At 37.8% G+C, this 20,814-nt stretch overlaps 1 protein-coding gene and 1 long non-coding RNA gene across 9 annotated transcripts in view; one reads left to right on the top strand and one right to left on the bottom strand.

Annotated features, from left to right (window-relative positions):
• Window positions 1-20,814, bottom strand: part of LOC131753758 (uncharacterized) — a 127,869-nt gene that overhangs the window by 18,481 nt on the left and 88,574 nt on the right. For 4 of the 8 annotated variants that reach the window (XR_010839692.1, XR_010839687.1, XR_010839693.1 and 1 more), the window contains 2 exons: window positions 17,632-17,750; window positions 11,362-11,432 (listed from right to left, as the gene is read on the bottom strand). This is a non-coding gene — a long non-coding RNA (uncharacterized lncRNA). Of the gene's footprint in view, window positions 1-478; window positions 1,552-7,581; window positions 7,683-11,361; window positions 11,433-17,631; window positions 17,751-20,814 lie in introns of those variants that run through there. The other 4 variants (XR_010839690.1, XR_010839694.1, XR_010839691.1 and 1 more) reach the window with 4 other exon arrangements.
• SLC12A1 (solute carrier family 12 member 1) overlaps window positions 1-20,814 on the top strand; it is a 91,166-nt gene that overhangs the window by 3,127 nt on the left and 67,225 nt on the right. Inside the window, exons 2-7 of the mRNA XM_059059450.2 lie at window positions 8,316-8,447; window positions 8,603-8,678; window positions 13,979-14,074; window positions 16,476-16,615; window positions 17,663-17,773; window positions 19,648-19,759. Of these exons, the coding sequence (XP_058915433.1) occupies window positions 8,316-8,447; window positions 8,603-8,678; window positions 13,979-14,074; window positions 16,476-16,615; window positions 17,663-17,773; window positions 19,648-19,759 (667 nt within the window). The remainder of the gene's footprint in view (window positions 1-8,315; window positions 8,448-8,602; window positions 8,679-13,978; window positions 14,075-16,475; window positions 16,616-17,662; window positions 17,774-19,647; window positions 19,760-20,814) is intronic.

Genomic DNA, 20,814 nt, shown 5'->3' on the forward strand with positions numbered 1-20,814 from the left:
CTAAATGGCAGAACAGATTTAGTCAGAAATCAGATGAATTTTGTGAAAATCCTGGTTATAGCTTCCAAGTTGGAAAAAAATTATATGACAAGTTTGTCCTAATAGGTAAAATGAAAACTCAGTTTGAAAGACATTATTTTAAGTCTCTACCTTAAATAAAACTCTGGGGGTGATAGATACTGACAGAATTTGTAATCTCAATGATTTGAGATCATAGTGGAGAAATCCTTTTCATTTTCTATGTAGTAAAGAGCTAAATGCCTATACTGGTGGCCATGAATTACAGATTTCTGGAAACTCTGGTTAAAATCAGAAAAAAATGATTCCATCCCTTGCAGTACTGTACAAGCTACATAACTTTGACTGATCTTGCAGGATGCTTGTGAATATTAGTTTATATGCAGATGAAATCTAGCACATTGCCTATAATGGGTAGAAACTCAATAAATGATTATTGATGATGGTCATGGTAATTTTTATACCAGATAATTTTTATTTTAAATTTTATTTACAAAGGAAAATACACACTGAAAAAATACTTAACAAGTACTAAAAATATATATACTGAAATGTCTCTTATCTAAAGTAAAACTTCAGTTATTCTCTCAAAGGCAATTATTACTGACAGTTTCTTATAAATCCTTCCAGAAATTTTCTATGCCTATACAAGCATATAGGCTTATCTGTCTAACTTTTTGTCTGTATTGTTTTCAAACAAGTATTGGGACATATTTTACAATATTGTCCTGCACTCTGCTGTTTTCATTATACCACATACTTTGGAGATCTTTCCACATCAAAACATGCATAAAGGGGCTTCCCTGGTGGCGCAGTGGTTGAGAATCCGCCTGCCAATGCAGGGGACACGGGTTCGTGCCCTGGTCCGGGAGGATCCCACATGCCGCGGAGCGGCTGGGCCCGTGAGCCATGGCCGCTGAGCCTGCGCGTCCGGAGCCTGTGCTCCGCAACGGGAGAGGCCACAACAGTGAGAGGCCCGCATACCGCAAAAAAAAAAAAAAAAACATGCATAAAGATTATTAGACATCTGACAAAAAAATATCTTGTATTTCTACTTTGTAAAAATAATTCTTTTAGTATCCAGCCGAACTCTCGTGCCCACCTTTTTATACACAATTCCTAACTACAGGGCTAACCAAAAGGGAACTGTTTTTTAAGCCTTACTACCACCATTGTTGTTGGCATTTCAGAAAAATACAATTACAAAGGATTGAAGAAAATATAAAGCCTTTCAATTAAAGTCATTGTTCTCATGTCATTGAAATAAACTGTCTATGAAAAGTATAAAATACTATGAAAATTAAGATGTAAATATTATTATTTTTAATAAGCCAATTGCATAGAAACTGAATTAAAACAAAAACAATGGAATGACTTCACATTTGGGTACTTAGGCCATTAGCAACTAAAAATAATTTGTAAATAAAAGCATTAAGAGTGACTCGGGGAATTCCCTGGTGGTCCAGTGGTTAGGACTCGGCAGTTTCACTGCCTCCGGTTCAATCCCTGGTTGCGGAACTAATATCCCACAATCTGCAAGGAAAAAAAAAAAAAAAAACACTGACTCGGTATAATAATAACAAAAATTTTATTGAGAAATTTTTATGTGTCAGACATTGTACTCTTGACAAATTCTCACTCAATCCTATGACAACCCTTCAAGGTAGGTACTATTATTATTGCTATTTTAAAGATGGGGAAGGTTTTATAAAATCCTAAGGATCTTTAAGAAGAGAAAATAAAGACTTAAAGAAGTCAGTAAATTTCCAAGGTCACATGGGTAATAAGGTGAACCCATGGCTGCGTGACTCCAGAGTCCAAGCTTTTTGTCACTATTTTCCATCCTCAGCCTACTCTCCCACAGCACTTTGCCTCAGCTCATTCGACAGCTATAGAAAATGGTGGAACTCATGCACAAGGAAGAAATCTCAACTCAGTCATGATGGGCTGGGCAGGAGATCCTAATTTCTTCCCTGTTGGAGGCACTGTGGCAAGAGACCATGCTGCTTCTCCTACAGAATTAATTGTAGGTCTCAGTCATTTTCATTGCCATTATCAAAAGCATTTACTAGCCACTTATTTACAAGAGCTACTCTATAAAATGAGTTAAACAGATTTGATCTCTACTCTCTAGAATTTTATTTTATAAGTCAAAAGCCATAGTTATGGATACAAGTAAAGGACATATAATCAAGGAAACAAACATTAAACCACATAAATCAATGTATAAGTGCTTATCTTCTGTAAAAGAACAAACAAAAATCTACAAATGCTTTCTCTAGAAAATAATCTTTTCTAAAGCGCTTCAAAGTTCATATTTGGAACTTTTACATTAAAATTGAGGACATCCAAATTTATAAATAATCACTAATTTAATGACAGCCAGATAAAATAGGCAATAAATGCTCTGAAGGCCAGTTATGACCAGAAGGCACCCTTAAAATATTTGTTAGAATGAAACTCTGCAACTAAGGATTCATTTTAATACTTGTTAGAGTTTCTTAGTACCCAAGACCAGTTCCCCTGGGAGCTTGCACTATTAAGCTAATCTGTGGAAACAAAACATAAAACAATTAATTTCACATTATAACTAGTTCAGTGATAGGTGGTGAATAGAATGGGAGTTCCCTTAAAGGTACACTTGGAAAATGTTAAGAATCTTTTAATTTTATTTTCTCATGCTGGTTTATTATACATAGCTACCTTTTGGCTTAAGCTTTCAAAAATACAAGTCAATTTGTGTGTGAGCTATGTGTTTTCAGATGTAATAAAAATACTGTGATTATAAAGTGTGACCACTGGTGGCATGGTGTATTGTAACTTTTAAAACAAGAAAAAAAATCCCTCTCATTTTCATAATTTAAAATACTCCCCTTTACCACAAAGGGATAGCAATGTATAAACATAATAACATTGATCAATAAGATACAGAAATATGATTAGAATTACATATTTTTCATTCTGAAATGAACCTTAGGAATTATCTGGTCCTTACTGGGATTGGTTTTAAAATTATTCAGTGGCAGGGGTGTGAGAAGCTTAAATGGAATAATATTGGCAATATGTCAATAATTGTTGAAGCTGAATGATGGGTGCATGAGATATATTATTCTCCCTACTATTGCATATGTTTAAATATTTCAATAGTAAAAGAAACTTTAAAACAATGGGGAGGGAATCACCTAGGCCTAAATATTTATGGAACTATTCCTCTTTGATGGTCTAAGATTTCCACCATCCTGAGATTAAAGGCTGAAAAGTTGAAAACATATATCATAGCAAATATTATCTCTTTAGAACTTAAAGAATAAAGATATGTATTTTTTTCTTCTTTGATGATAGCTAGAAAGGCATTTGTCATTTTTCTGGGGTCTGAAAAATCACATATTTTATACTAAATAAAATAATTTAATCTTTCATCTTCTAGAAAAATCCATTAGGAATTTACTTAAACTGCATGTGATTGAATCTTTACTAGTTTATCAATATTGGAGGGGGGAAGTCCTTTATCAAACTTGTCTTTCTTTCCTTCTTTCTTTCCTTCTTTCTTTCTTTCTTTCTTTCTTTCTTTCTTTCTTTCTTTCTTTCTTTCTTTCTTTCTTTCTTCCTTTCTTCTTTCTTTCTTTCTTTCTTTCTTTCTTTCTTTCTTTCTTTCTTTCTTTCTTTCTTTCTTTCTTTCTTTCCTTCCTTTCTTTCTTTCTAACATACTTTATTTTACTTTCTCTGAATACTTAATGCACAGGTAAAACTCTTGGTAAATAAATAATCAGTCCCTACAGCTATGCAATTTAAAATGCATTTGTGAAAGGTTGTGGGTCATCATATATGGTAATGGAGTGTGAACAAACTAATTAATTCAAAGTATGAAAGAAAAAACTGGTTTCAGGTAGCAGTCATAAAACTTTTAGTCTTTGAGACTTTGGTCCCAAGAACATGCACCAGCCAGGAGTCTGCCAGCCACCGGTTATAGCTCACAGCCATGAAGTCCCCACAAACCCTCGACCTGAAGTCTCCTTCCGTACTTCAATGATAAGTTAACTTTATAATCGCTGTTTGGGCTTACAAAGGAGGCATTTATTAAAGAGTGAAACCAAGTTTTGCTTCGACATGTTAGAAGAGGGAGATGGCAAGCATAGAGAAATGATTTTGCCTTAGAGTAAACTACTTCAAAGTAAGATTTTCAGAAAACCCACTGGATTTATCCTCACTGGCAGTATCCAGGAAAGGTTAAGTAACTTGCTGGAGGACAAGCACTGAATTAATTGCATTGCCAAAACTAGATTCCAAGTCTCCTAGTCTATATGGTGCAGAGATTTTTCAGCTCCCACACGAGAGCAAGGAATGGAAATGGATTCTGTACTTATAAATTTACCATCAGACCTTTATTGTCAATTGAAGAAATATACATTCAAGGGATTATTCCCCTCTGTTATAAATATATTTAAAACTTTGAAACTCTAGCAGGTTGGACATACTTACCTAAGAGAGAGTTGAAGATCCTACAGTGACTTTATTTTTTAATAATTTAGAAAGTTATTGCCTTACTAATTTCTATATATAATGATTTCCTTGACATGCCCTCATAGAATATTATTTTTGCTTCACATTGTGATGTCCCAGTGATAAACTGAAGAACTGTTAAACTGTAACCAGAAGGGTATCCATCAGATAGAAATGTTCACTTACGGAGAAATTTAAAATATCCCATTTATTCTTTAGCCTACATTGTAAGATATTGTTTTGTTTGTTTGTTTGTTTTACAATCATTGGTATTCTCATCAATCCAGATTTAAGGGTCAAAGTTACCATGAGAATTCATCAGAGAGCAGAGCAGTTTCCTGAACCAAACCCTCAAGTTCAGGTTTAATCAGGAAACATGGGTTTTATTCTCAAGATTGCCTTTAAAAAGTGAGTGACTAAAGCTCTGTCTCATGGACTCCCCAATTAACCCAGAAAAAGGAAATTGCCTTCTCCTTGATTGAGTAGCTGCTGATGGTCTGGCCATGGGATCTTTTTTTTTTTTTTTTAAACTTATTTAGTTTATTTATTTTTGGCTGCGTTGGGTGTTCGTTGCTGCGTGCGGGCTTTCTGTAGTCGCAGCGAGCAGGGGCTATCCTTGGTTGTGGTGCGTGGGCTTCTCATTGCAGTGGCTTCTCTTGTTACAGAGCACGGGCTCTAGGCGCGCAGATTTCAGTAGTTGTGGTGCACCAGCTTAGTTGCTCCACAACATGTGGGATCTTCCCGGACCAGGGCTCAAACCCGTGTCCCCTGCATTGGCAGGCGGATTCTTAACCACTATGCCACCAGGGAAGCCCTGGCCATGGGATCTTGATTAACTAGAATATTGACAATTTAAAAGTTTTTCTCAAATCAAATCAAATAAATGAATCTCCTGATCAAGTAATCTCTTTAACATTCATGAGTATTTTAACACATTCCTCAATTCCTTGCTCTCATTGATTTTTCCAGTTATGCAAAATAAAAGTTACATTTGGGGCTTCCCTGGTGGCGCAGTGGTTGAGAATCCGCCTGCCGATGCAGGGGTCACGGGTTCGTGCCCTAGTCCGGGAAGATCCCACATGCCGCGGAGCAACTAAGCCCGTGAGCCATGGCCGCTAGGCCTGCGCGTCCGGAGCCTGTGCTCCGCAACGGGAGAGGCCACAGCAGTGAGAGGCCCGCATACCACAAAAAAAAAAAAAAAAAGTTACATTTGAACCACTCAGCTGCCTTATGAATGTAGAATCCTTTCAGATAAAAATATAATTTTTAATTGACTGGAGAACAGCCTCAAATATTTCATCCATCTGTAATTGACTATATTGTATAGACATGTGAGGATCCATATGATAACTCTAGCCACATGTGGCTATTGAGCACTTGAAATATGATTAGTACAAATTGAGATGTATCATCAGTGTAAAACACACACTGGATTCCAAAGACATAGTACGGAAAAAAAGAATGTATAATATCTCATCAATATTTTTATAATGACCATATGCTGACATAATATTTTACACAGATCTATTAAGTAAAGTATATTATTAAAATAGTCTGTAATTCAGGTCCCTCCTACAAGGTGGTGTGCCCCTACTGCTAATGAATATTTATATTACAAATATGGGAAATATGATATTCTACAAAAATGAAATGTATTTTTTAATGTAAGGATCCATATCTGACCCCAAGTTATTTCACTAATTTCTTTTTACTGTTTTTGAAGTACCTACTGAAAAATTTTGAATTACATGCATGACTTGCATTTGTGGCTGCTATAAATCACCAGTTTCTGCCCAGGTCAGCCTCAGTTTCTATGGACTTTGTTTATCCATATCTTACATTGATATGACTATACGATGTCAGCTTTCAATTACCTGTGTAAATAGGGACTGAGGATGATTAAAATTAAGATATTTCTCAGGTAATTCAAAACTAAATTTTAACCTTGAATTTCAGCTTCCTATGCCATTCAAATTTTTCCTAATGCTGTCAGAAAATAGTAAGATGATCTGACTTGGGATTCATTCCCTCTCTGTCTCTTATTTAATGTGGCCTGCACAGAGGAAACAGTGAGAAATGGAATACCCAATAGGGAAGGAAGAAAAAGAAATAGGAGGCAAGAATGGATAAAAAGAAGCTAGGTTATCTGTTTTTAAGTGGTAGAGATCAGGTGGCCTTCAATTCAATACTGTTCATCGATGGCCTGCTGAATGGCAGGCCCTTGGTTGGTATTGAGAAGTAACCCATACCACCATCTTCCTCCAATTCAGTTCACATACAATAACTCTTATCACATTATATTACATTGGTTACCCAAGTGTCACACTAGTATCATGAAAAAAGTCTTATGGGAGAACAAAACTGGGAGAAATCCTTGCTTAGAGGACTTGCCGGAAGAAGGAGACAAGGAATCAAAATCACTTGGAGTCAACAGCCCAGATTAGGGTCATCTTATAGTGGGTATGCTAATGGTACACCAAAGCCCAAAGAAGCAAGAACTCTTGATCGTGGCAAGAGCAAGAACTTCAGTCACCCCCAAATAAAGTCCTTATAATAAATACTGAATATTTACATCACTCCAGTCCCATTTTAGAGGGAAAATATGCCCTTGTCTAAGCCTCTTAGCTAGTAATGTCAGAACACGTTATCCTAGACTTACACCAGTTTAGACCATCTAAACAAGATAAAGTTGTTCTTTAATAATGATAATCAACTGCTGAATCTAAAAAAATTCCCTAATAATTTCAAAATCCTTACTGGAGAAGGTTGCTTTCGGGGAGCTTAACAGAGTGTAGTCCAACCATTAAAGAGTCAGGTAGGTGCTAGATAGGCTAAACTAAGTGGACAGCATCTGAAATTATTCAGTTGAACCTAAAAGAAAAGCTAGAGAGTTGTTTGTTCTTAACATGAGAGAAACATAGCTATTTCCTTCTCCATTAAATTCAGAGACTATCCTACTGACAAGGAAGATCATTTTCAAAATAAGGCCACAGGAAAAAAATAACTCAGTAAGGGTTTTGACCTTTTCTATAAGTACTTACTTCTTATTTCTACTCAGCTTACCTTTCTAGTCGTCAGTATGGAGACTTCTTACCTTCCGTACAATACTATTGCACATCCAACAATTCTCAGGCAACGTATATCAAATCTGAAAGAACATTCCCCTACAGGAGTATCATTCTTGTAGCCATACAGAGCCTTTACAACCTTAGAGTATTTTAAGAATACTCTAAACTTTTTTTTTTTTTTTTTAAAGAAAACACTTCTATGTGTTACTTCTATTGAATCTTCTTAAAGATACTCTGCGTGAGTGGAGAAGTTTTGTTATCATTTTATTTAGATGGATAAAATGAAGCCCAGGGAGGTTAATGGAAAGAAGGCCAAACACTGCATTAGTGAGGAAGGTTAACTTTCTGGCCCTCTTACCTTGCCTTCTAAAAGACCCTCATTCACTCTTGATAAGCTTTCCTCCCCACCTTGCATTCCCTCTTCTCTCTTTTGATTTTTTGTATTCTAAATTTATCCAAATCCCATCGTTTTCCCCTAAGGTAATATTCTCAACAGTAGAAGAACTGCCCAGTTTCCTTTACCACCCTTGCAGTCTCAGTGGTGCCTAAAATCACCCACAAAATGAACGCATAAACTCCCAGGGCAAAAAATAATCATCTTATTAAAATGACCGGAATATGTTTGGTTTTTTTCTCAAGTTTTATGTCAATTGTTTTTATTTGCCTCTGGAAGTTTTATGGAACCATGTGTTGACCAAATACCATGTTTTGCTATCTGTTAAAATGCAGAATGTATCAGTGGCCCCGGGTTCAGCTGACGTGGTTGCCAACGGTGATGGGATGCCTGGTGATGAACAAGCTGAAAACAAGGAAGAAGATCAAAGCGGTGTCGTGAAGTTTGGATGGGTGAAAGGTGTGCTGGTGAGAAAGCTTCTGTGTCTACAAATGAAGACAATCTGTTCAATGTCCTAGTGGACTAAGTGTTAATAAGGCCTGAACACCAGAGTTACAAAGATGGCTGGGTGTTGCCCCACTGTCACTTCTCATGTCCTTTTCCATGCTCTCTCAACCCACAGGTAAGATGTATGCTGAATATCTGGGGTGTCATGCTCTTCATTCGCCTCTCCTGGATTGTTGGAGAAGCTGGGATCGGTAAGCACTTTCCCTCCTATGTAGTTTTCAATGTAAATTAAAAACTCAATAAGGAACTTGTTTTCACCATTAACGCTGAATGTGAGATGAAGATCACAGAATTAATCTGCACTTGGGCTCTTTTACTTTGGCTCTTTGACAATGTTGGTCAGAAGACAAGTAAAGTGTTAACTCCTGGGAGATTGGAATTTTCCAGCTTGCCAACCAGATAAATGCTCAAGTAAATATTTCATCTTTTCATAGAGTTTTAGGTGTACAAGTATATAGAGATACATTCATTTTAAATAATAGTATTCATATTTGGGGACATACTGACATTCATCAGAGTATCCCCCTTACGATTATTAGCAAAGCACCACTGAACAAAAATAACTTGTGGGAAAACTGGTGAAACTGTGACTTGACTAATAAAAATGCTGAATTGTTGAACATTTTCCAGAGAAAATAGTGTTACTTGCAGGTACAAGTAGTAAGAAAACAAAGGTTAATAAACTATTGCCAGATAGAAGCTTAAAAAGATAGGTAAAAAGACCAAGGTAATGTATATAACTATTGATAATTTTTCTAAATGGAAATGGATGATGTTGAAATTATTTTGAGTGCTTATTTAATGTTTTTAAATATTGTATTTTATTTAAAGTATTGTTTCTGGTGGCAAATATTTTCATTGTGAGTATACTGCTAAAATTTATATACAAATTTACATGAATTATATCAAAGTTTCTGATTCAATGTGATAAAAATTAATGATGTTCTACTCTATATATGGAAAATACATTATAGCTTCACTTTGTAGGGGACATACCTATAAATCATTAGTATCAAGAACACAGAAGTTCAGATGTGCTTTCAGATTCTACTCCAAAATGTGTCTCAGTTCACATTTAAAAGGTACTTGGTCATTATTTATTGCCTTCACTCCTCAAAACAGAATCAGAATCACCAGAACACTTAATGTGAAAAAGAGCTGGAACCAGTTCCCATAGTTTTTCCTCCTTGTGTGTTTGGCAACTGCTGGGTTCCTGACAAAGGGCTTCTTGCTGGCTTTATGATGCATATCAAATGCACACTTACAGCCTCAGGGGCCCAAATAAGTATATGCTATTCCATGGAAAATCTGCATCTTAATATTGTCAAGTTGTTGCTCCAGGGTTTCATGCAAAATTAGTTTTTTAAGGGCAGTTTAGTAACTTATTGAGATCATCAGGAAACATTACTTTGTTTGGAGGTGTGAGTGTAGCCCAGGGCAGGAGTGATTCTTTTTAATGCAACTTATTTAAAATCCATGTTTGGGTAATAATCTAAACTTTAATCAGATCTTACATTATTCTTCACAGTCAACCCAGTTTCATGTTTATTGCAAAATTGTAGAATATGAAGAATTCTATCTTCTGCTAAAATGTTTATTATACTCTCAGACATCAGTATTGTTTTAATAAGGATCTTTTATTTAAGTAGTCAAATCCAACCTTCAGAAGAGAGTAGAGTTCTACCTAAATGGGTGTCCAATGGGTTTTCCTTTGATTGGAGGTTTTTTTTTTTTTTTTTTTTTAATTCTGAGCAAATAGACTTTAGTGAGTAGTAGAAACTTACTATCACCCTTACTCAGTTTTACTGGACTTTGTCACGAACTTAAAGCTGAAGGAGTTGATGAAGTCACCATCTGAGTCCAAATTGGGTCCCCTTTACTGGGAAAGAAGACAAACAAGTACAAGCAGTACCCCCTTCTGGCTTTGGGGGTAGCCTGGGGAAGAAACCTGAATACACTTTCAAGCTCAGACCCTGGGAAAAAAGCCAGAAGGAAGCTGTAGCCTGGAGTAATGGTAGCTACAGTCCTTGGGTAACCTTCTGGGGCTATAAGTTCTGGCTGCCTTGTCCCCAAAAGCAATTGGTAGAATGAGCTGATAATGCCATCTAGTTGTTCTCTGTCTTGACCACCTTGGCCAGGGCATGATGGTATCCAATAAACTTAAACATCAAGCAAGGAAGAAGGGCATGAAAAGCAAGTACGACCTGAAGCAAGTCATTTATATTTGGTGTGTTTCACTGTCTCATCTGAAAATTAGGGAGCTGGATTGTTTCCCAATCAATTCTTTGAAGATAAAGCTAAAGAACCTTGCTGAACAGGCAGACACAAATTGAGATTGGCTGAGGGTAGCTCAACAATTATCTTCAGACTGTGGGGTGCATAACAATTACCTGGGAAGATAGTTTCAGAACTGCAGAATCCTGGGATTCACTTGGAAAGATCCAAAGTCAATAAGTCTGGGCATTTTTAATAAGCACCCCAGGCATTTCCTGAAGCAGGTGGTTCAAGGACTGAAGTTTGAGAAAACTATGAACTGAATGTTTTTTAAGCTGCTTTTGCCCTGGGATTTTATGTTTGATTGTGAGAGGGAAGCAAATCCCTTGTTGTTTAAATGCATACAACTTTGTTCCAGGATTTTAAATGGTTTACGGAAATATATATGATGCCAAAGGATAAATTAAGAATTGTTTGGAAAATAAAGGGAATATAAGGGGTAGGGAAATAATAAAAGTCAGAGTAGGTTTAATGTCATGATATGCAAACTATTTGGTTCTCTGATGTTGCTGGGGTGAGCTAAACATTTGGTATCTAATTTCCTCAAAATAAAGTCAAGAATTAAAGTGCAAAAAAAAAAAAAAACCAAAAAGAAGTTACCTTTACTGGCACACAGACTTGAAACTGCACAGTGATGTAATGATGTAGAGGCGATCCTCACCACAGGATCCCTGCAAAAGATACAAAGAATTTAGTGCAAGCATTTCTTACAACACCAAATGTGTAAGAATCTATAGGGGCCAAACCAATATTGTCTTAAGTTTGCATCTCATACCCATGGTTAGCCTCTTCCTACTGCACTTTAACTGTAAAATAGCCTACAAACTTTTGCTAGAGCCAGGATATAACTGGAGGCATCAAAAGAGCCAGCTTCCAATACCTCATTCCCATTTCTGTCCTTAACTTCCTTCCACTTCCTCTTGTTCTAGGGCATGGCCAGAGAGATCACAGCCTCTCTTGGCTAACTGCCCTTCTTATCATCCTTGGAACAAGGGAGGCTATCAACAACAATTATGAAGCATTCACTTTCTGTCAAGGAACACACCAAACAGACCTAGGCAAGCACATTCTGGCTGGAGCCAGGGTGATTTCAGTGCCTACAAGTTCTCCCTGAATTTAAGGTTGATCTCCACTGAGGAGGGTAATACACGGGAGGAAACACTGTTTTCCCCTCTACTCATCTTAGGCTCATCGGCTATGGCCCTTTCAAGTAGACTGACAACATACAGATTAACAAGAGAAAAACAATCAGAAGTTTATTAATATGTGCATCATGCATGTACATGGGAATCTTCAGCACTGAGTAACTCAAAGGGGTGGTTAGAACTTGGGCTTATACAAGCATCTTAACAGAAAAACACATTTTTCGAGAAGAAACAAGACAAAGGAAAAGACTGAGTTTCTAGAGTGGCACATTGTGGGAAGGCAAATACATGGGGCAACTAATGGAAGATAAGGGCTAGTTAGTAAAGTCTATGTAGATTCCTCTAGTACCATCTCCAGCTGTCTCCAGTCTCTAGCTGATAACTGTCCCCAGTATAGAGGAAAGAGGAGACACCATTACAAATTTATGTCCTGCCTTTAGGCTAATAAGAGGTATCTTCTTCTTTTCAATTGTCTTTAGCTCAAAATAATCCTTATGCTAAAGTGGCAAACTTTGGGACAGCATATTCTGCTACCCTTCAGTGTCCTCCTAGCTGTGTATTTCCTGAAACTGAAAGCAGCCTTGCCTTCCTCTGAATTCTGGTCTACTTTCTCCCTCTCATAATAAATGATTCTGAACCATAAGATCCTTGAGGGCAGCTTTTTTTCATTTTTATTTTTCCTTGCATTTCACATGCCACCTAGCACAGCTGGATATATAGCTGGCTTTTAATAAACAATAGCTGTTATGACTATTGGGGATTTGATCAAAAAGCAGTGCCATTGATTATGTACTGTGTTCTATGCACTATGCTACTTGACTTTACACATGCATTCTGTCTTTATACACGCCACTACTTTCTTTATACACGGCCACTTTACACACGCATTCTTTCAAATTTCATTGTCATTTTTGGCTCAGAAAATAGGTAACTTGCCAGAGTTCACATAGCCAGTAAGTAAATGTAGTTTGATTTGATTCTTTCTACTTTACTCATCTGCCAGATGAACAATTTTCTATACTATATGTAATTTTCCACTCCTACACAATCAAATATACATAAAAAGATAGTTCCCTGGAAGAATGAGCATCTACACTCCAGTAATATTAACAGCTTGGGATTGTTCAGACCAATTATTATTTTTATGGGTGTCTGGAACTTCATAAACAGTGAGGTTCATGTTGAATTTTGACCAGCCATAGTTTTTCGGTTATGTGAAACTTTGCACTGCACAGCTTAGGTCTTGAGTTTCTTGGATCTGTGCTACTTCAGGCAGAAAACTTCAATGCTGGGCATTTCCTCTGTGGTGATTTCCAGACCAACTTGTTAAACTCAAATGTGGTCCTTTAGTGATTACTCTAGACTTGCTGGCTTTTATGTAAATGATCTAATGGATTATTCCATCATTTAACTGCCTTTATTTTTCCTCTCTCAACTGAGGTCTTGGTGTGATTATCATCGGCTTAGCCGTGACAGTGACTGCTATCACTGGTTTATCCACCTCTGCTATTGCTACAAATGGATATGTCAGAGGAGGTAATTAAACCTGTGACTCGCATGATAATTTGTAAGGTAAAGGCAACAAAGGCTCAAATAGTTCACCATTGACCTTTCCGGAGTGTTTTCAAAGGTAATCCAAGTAGGTTCCTTTTTTATCCCCCCTGCCAGGCAAAAGAGATGCAAGAAAAATGGAGAAGGATTTAACCTTTGTCAAACCCCCAGCTTTCTCATTCAGGTTCCTCTCCAGCAAGAGAGAAGGTCAAATGTTATGTTTTCTCTTTTGGCAGCCAGGGTAGTTTCTCTCCCAGGACACCAGCGTAAGTCAACTTTTCCTTTCCAGGGCTGCATTTTAGATTGTGTTTGCTTTTGGAAACCATCCTTCATCATAATGAGCAGTTCTCCAACTTGGTCTTTACGTCAGGCAAACCCGTTTCTCCTTAGCATGAAAGAACTCCATTGGGGCCCAAGGCCTGGATGTGAACACTTAAATTCAAAGCAGTATAGTTTGCAGCAATAGGGAATCCAAGGAAGAAAAGTAAAATGTAATATCTTCTGTCTTTCATTGCTAACAGGTCTTGGAGTTCTCATAATTCTTCTTTCCACCATGGTAACTTCTATTACTGGGTTGTCAACTTCTGCAATAGCAACTAACGGGTTTGTTCGTGGAGGTAAAATTTCTAAGATATCTAAATGCTCTCATCACTTGCTACGGGTAGGCAAAAACTTTTTATTATACTTCTTTTTGGTGGGAACAAGAAAGTAGCCCAATGTTCTTGAAGCCTGGCTAACTATGTGGATGAGCTGGACACAGAAGGAAACACAAGGTACTGTGCGTATAGTCCTGGTCTACTCTCGTCAGCTGTGGTCTCTTTTCTAATGGTCCTCTCTGGCACGTTGCAGGTCATGATTTCCAGATGCTCAAATTCCTTGGGTAAATGCTTTCTTTTTCAGGCTACCGCACACCTCTTGCTGGTGTTTCTTGGAAAATGACTTCTCGACACAGCTTCAGTTTTAAAGTTTAGTACATTTCAGGTGCTTCCTAGACCTTCCTAGACCTAGATGGAACGGGATCTTTTAGAACATTTCAGGTTTTTCATAGGGAGACTGTTCCTTCCTTGACAAGATTCAGACTGCTGCCTCCTGAAGTACTGGTGACTTCTTGAAGTACTGGAGCCAAACACCTTTCTTGGGGGATTTTTCAGGTCTTGGAGTCATCATCATTGGCCTGAGTGTGGTAGTGACAACACTCACAGGTATTTCTATGTCTGCTATTTGCACAAATGGAGTAGTAAGAGGAGGTAAGCCAATTCATGTACTTATGGCTATAAACTTTGATTATGTAGTGATGTCTAGAGTTGGTTTAATGTTGGAAGTAAAATTTGTACATTGATACTTAGTCCCCACAAGCCCTAAAACAAAATAATCCAAAATTTCAACAGTGAGGCATGATTCTTTTCAACTAAAATTAAGAGATCTCCAGAAAAGATTTTTTTGGCCCACTTCCTGTGATTAAACATGTTTATAAAGTAGAGAATGACCAGGTGTCTAGAAAGAAAGCATAGAGTATTAGAGTGAAATAAACGGTTTCTTTGTGCCTTGGACGGACCCCACTGGCTCTCTCCCAGGGCCCCTCAGAACGGGTCTTCTCCAGCACCCCAGCTGACACTGCTGTCACTTCCTACTCAGTGAGCCTTGAGAGTTCAGCCCAACACTATGCTCCTAGTGGCCAATAAGCTTGAGAAGATTCTCAAAAAGAAAATAAAAACAAATAAAACAAAGAGTTACTTTCAAATCATCCAGGAACAAGCAGGCCTGGGCAGAGAATGAGGGGTTGAAGTTTGTCTCATTGTTCTTCTAGCTTCCTTTCTTCCCCCTCCAATTCTGTTTTGGCTCCTGGGGTCTCTACGTGGGTACCTTATCCAGATCTCCCTACCCAGGGCCTTATAAAACACCATCCTACCTACAAAACAGCTCCTCTCACAGCTCCTGCCTGTCTCTCATTTTGAGCAAGCCTAGTAACTTGCTGCTAACTTATTTAATGTAATCAGGACAAAGAAAGTAATGGGGATTGGCCCCACCCAAATAAAAGTTTACATTTTTAGAGAGGATGTTGTCGTCTTAACCCAAAGGAGTTACTATAGTGGAGGAAACAGTGAAAACTTCTCAGTGAAAGATAATTTTGGTTGTAGATATGTGTGTTCAGTGTCATTCCTTTACCAATTCTGTCTACTTCTAAGGCTAGTTCAGTATAGGAAGTCATTGATTCACTATGGTCTGTGATAACATCTAGTTATCTAGGCCTTTCAACATCTAGTCATTTTAACCTTCAGTAACATGCTCTCAGAACTCCTGAGGTAGTTAACTATTCTGGCTCAGTCTTTCCTGTGCCCAGAAGTATACAACCATGAGCAGAACCTTCTTTTCAAGGTCCACGGGAGAAGCAATCGTTCCAGGCCCTCCCTACCTTACTTCCCATTTGCCACACCCATACACATATGGGTATTTGGCAATAACCATGCCTTCTTGAGCTAAAACCATCCAAACTAAGTCTGATTTATAGAGTGGATAATCCATAGCACTATACAGGTACCTTTTAAATGTAGTAAATGTGTACCAGAAATTATACCAGAAAGGAAGTTAGAATGACAATGATAAACTTTATCCACTTCATTTTCTGCCTGGGCCTGCCTGTTCCTGGAAATTTCAGATATGAAATTTTACTTCAGTTACATTATTAATTTGAACTCTCCAATGAAGTTTTTTAAAAGACAAAGAATTTGTGGGGTAAAGTTTGCTGTATTCTTATTAGTAGCATTTGTGTATTATAGGTTTCAATAAATTGGGTTTTATTTAGTCAGAGTAGTTCTATTGTAGATTATATACAGAATATAAGGCAGGGCTAAGTTATTCATTACAGTCAACAAGATTTCTAAAATTACTAGGATTTATAATATTTTTACTAGAATAATTAGTATTTTAAATGTTCTCAGACATTCAAAATTATTTGGTCATATAAACTAAATCCTCTAAAAGTTTCTCAATGTAAAGCATGTTCATTTCTTGTTTCAGGTGGGGCCTACTACCTTATTTCCAGAAGCTTAGGGCCCGAGTTTGGTGGGTCTATAGGCTTGATCTTTGCTTTTGCCAATGCAGTGGCTGTTGCTATGTATGTGGTGGGATTTGCTGAGACTGTGGTAGATCTTCTTAAGGTAATTAAAATCTTTTCTTTTCTTCAGCCAAGCAAGATAATTTGGTTTATTTTGCTTTTTCAGGGCACTAGGGGATATCATTATGGCAAGATGAGAGGGAACAGATTTATTCTGCAGAATGTGGAAGCTGAATATAGTTGAAGGAGCCCTAGGCTTGGCATCAGAACTGGCTCAGAGTCCTGGCTCTCACACTTACCAGCTGAGACATTCTGGACCAGTCCCTCTGTTCATCTGAACCTTGTTTTTCAAATCTATAGTATGGGCTAATAATATTGTTTATGTCTTTCACAGAAATGTGGTACAGATCAAATGAAATAATGTACATGAAATACAGTGTAAAATATGAAAGAAAAGATAATGGGAATTATTGTCAGCAGCAATATTACTATTATAGTTATAGACTTCCAAAGGGAAAGAAAGTTCAAACATTAGAAGAACTCACTGCAGGAAACTGGGCCTTTTTTAGTTTAGGTGCCCCATCTGGATGGTATACATGTGAACACATTAATTAGCTAGTATATGAGCTAACTTCTAGTCCTCCTTTCATGGCAGTGACAGCAGACACTGAATTTAATTGGTACCTCTATTTGAAAATTAGATGAATAAATGAGTGGATTATAGTTCATAGTTTGTTCTTTAATTGAGTAGCACTTTTTAAAAATATTCACATTGGAAACCACTCATTTTCATTCTTCTAAGATTCCCCTTGACACATAAAAATAACTAGTCATTCTTCTGAAACAAAACATGATATCTGTATGTACCCATAATTTTACTTAGTGCTACAGTAGATTTAAAAGCTGTGCCTAGAATGAATCCCTAAAATTTGTAACTCCTAACCTTGGCTAACAAAGGCCTATTATCACAGGAAAAAATAATATTAGATTCTTTATCTTCTCCAATTTATGAGCATTTCATTTTTCCATTATCCTGTGTAGCCCCAGACATTAGTGCCTGGTATCTCTTCTTACTGTTAAATTCTACAATAAGACATATAGGCAAAAAAAGCTTCTAACCATTTTAGTGATTTTTTTGTTGTTGTTCCAGGAGAGTGATTCGATGATGGTGGATCCAACCAATGACATCCGGATAATAGGCTCCATCACAGTGGTGCTTCTTTTGGGAATTTCAGTAGCTGGAATGGAATGGGAAGCAAAGGTGAATTTCTCAAAATGATATTACCAACAACTGCTAGTCAGCTTCCCGAACAAACTGTAGGAATAGAAGGAACTCCATATTCAAAAAGAATTGCTATTATTACTTTCTATGATAAAAGGAGCCAGGTCAGTGCTTGGTGGGACACCAAGCCCTCAAAGCACGAAGTCCAGGTAGTCGTAACTCACAGCTCATGTGATCAGGCCTGTGTTTTGTTCTTTATGCTATAGTAACAGTAACAGAGCCAACAAGATTACTGCCATCTTCACACCTTGGTATCCCCTTCCAAGCTGGCTGTGGGTGCTGAAGCCCACAAGAAATGGCAAGTGTGTTGGGAGAAAATAACGGGCAGAAACTATCATTCCCCTCTGAAATCCAGTACGCCAGCAGCAAATTTGAGGGCATCAGAAGCCCTGGAACTACAGAATATCTGGATTTAACTATTAGTAAATCAGTTAGTAAATTTCTGAATGATGGAGAGCATGCCTTTTGCTTGCTTTGTAACTCTCGACAGTGACTAGTACAATTGAAACTCCTATGTTCCTATGTGCCTAGAGGTGCAGTAACTAGACATCAAGTGGTCACCAGAAATGGAAAGATAGCCAAAGCCTCCCACTTACATAAGGCAATAGGAAACATTCCCACCTGGCATTTATTTCCAGATTATGCATTCATGCATTAAACAAAAATTGACGAAGTGCTTATAATGTGCTGGGCATTCTGCTAGGCACTGTATATTCAGTTGTGACCCACACAGGCACAATCCCTGCCATAGCTGAGCATATGGTCTATGGGGAGCTGAGTAATAAACAAGCATATAAACAAGTAAATATAGAATGGTAAATTGTGAAAGTGCTATAAAGTAAATAAACAGGGCACTGAGATAGAACATAACAGGGGGAACATACGTCAGATTATTCCCTGAGGGAAGCAATGTAGTTTCATGACAATAGAAGGTAGAATTTAGAGATCCAGCTCTGTAGTTAGAGTGGAGTTGAACCTGGTTTAAGTCCATATGACCTTTATTAAATTACTTCACCTCTCTCTGTTTCTTTATCTTTAAAATGATGATAGCAGTTATTACCTACTTCATACAGTTATGGGTGTTATTATTTACCTGAAAGAATATTGGTAAAGTTAGATGTGCATCTGCTGTATTGTAAGCCCTCTGTGAACATTAGCTCTTATTGTTTAGATTCAGTGATCAAGAAGGGCCTCTCTGAGGAGGTAACTAATACATAATGGATGAGAGGAAAGATACAGTTTTGCAAAGTGTAGGGAAAAGTGTGCTTCCAGCAGAGGGAACAGCATATGGGAATGCCAAGCCAATAACCTCTATGAAGTGTTAGATGGACTAAAGAACAGTGATTTGGCTGGTCAACCTTGCAGAACACTTATGCTGGGCACACACTGGTATGGTAGCCCAACGTCAAGTGCACTAGGCATCATGGGAATTCTATGCATCATTCTGTGTTCTCATACTCCTTCTGCAGTTATTACTGTGAAGGGGAGGAATCCATAGGTGCTCTGCCTAGGAAAGAAACCAACTCTATCAGTGTTCAATCTTTTGGCTCCATTTATATTCTTAGGAACACTGTACTAAGTTACCCATTTAGTACTTGAAATGCTCTTGAAATGTCACCTTCAAGTGCCCAAGCACATGCACCCATTGAAAATGTAACATCTATACTCAGGCCAAATAAGGCTCATTAAGATGCCATTTTATGAGAACACACTTATTACCTACTTTGGATAGTAGAATCTTAACTGGAATTATTAGATAGTGTCTTTCTTCAGTGGGTACATATAACTCTTATAATTATGTAAAAAGTCATTGAATAAATCTAATTTGACCTCTTGTTACTTTGTCATTCCAGGCTCAAGTGATTCTTCTGATCATTCTTCTCATTGCTATTGCAAACTTCTTCATTGGAACTGTCATTCCATCCAACAATGAGAAAAAGTCCAGAGGTTTCTTTAATTACCAAGGTACATATGACAAATAACTTGCTCTGCCGTAATGGTTCTCCATTGCCTGCCCCCATCACCATCCCCATGATTCCTACCCCAGCCACTGGAATCCCAGTGTGATCCAGGGAAGAGCCTGGGGTTGGAGTCCGGAGAACTGGAGTGAGTCTCAATCCTCCTGCAAACTGACATGATTGCTTCTCAGATTTTCCTGCCAAGGTGGGGGTCATGATAACAACTTCCTAAAGGGATTTTGAAAAGCAAGTAAGATAGCAGATGTTAAAGTGCTTTGAAAACCTTAAAGTTCTGGACACATTGTTGTTTCTGTCAAATAGTAGAAGTAGAGTGCATGCACAAGAAAGAGAACATAGCTCAGATAATGTGTCCAACCACTAAGAGCACTGAAGTCAAACACAGTCATTTTTTCTTCCTGCTAGAATTTTGTACCTTGCTTTCTTATAGCATTACCTAGTTGAGCATCACTGTCAGGTTTTCAAGCATAAAAGATTGTAGGAGTTATTAATATAGCATCTGTGATAATGGCATGGCACTGGGCATAAATTTTGACTTCTCTCTTCTATTCTACTCTGCCTATGCACTCTTTCCTATCTTTCCACACTAGTTTACTCAAGAATCCACTGCTGGGCTTCCCTGGTGGCGCAGTGGTTGAGAATCTGCCTGCCGATGCAGGAGACACGGGTTCGTGCCCCGGTCCAGGAAGATCCCACATGCCGCGGAGCGGCTGGGCCCGTGAGCCATGGCCATGGCTGCTGAGCCTGCGCATCCGCATTCTGTGCTCCGCAATGGGAGAGGCCACAACAGTGAGAGGTCCGCATATCGCAAAAAAAAAAAAAAAAAAAAAGAATCCACTGCTGAGGGTTTTTTACATTTCCCTTCATTATTTACTCAGTTGTCAGTATTTGTTCCCTTTTTATATCACATCACTTCTTTCTTCCTGATTCTTTTTCTTTGTAAAATTGTCGTTTGCTTTGCAAATCCTTTTCCTTTTGATTCTTCTCCCTTCTTCCAGCTCCTGCTGTAATTTTTATGTTTTAAATTTTCTTTCCTTATTTTTG

Source organism: Kogia breviceps, chromosome 3 (genome assembly GCF_026419965.1).
Source record: "Kogia breviceps isolate mKogBre1 chromosome 3, mKogBre1 haplotype 1, whole genome shotgun sequence".
Classification (NCBI taxonomy): domain Eukaryota; kingdom Metazoa; phylum Chordata; class Mammalia; order Artiodactyla; family Physeteridae; genus Kogia; species Kogia breviceps.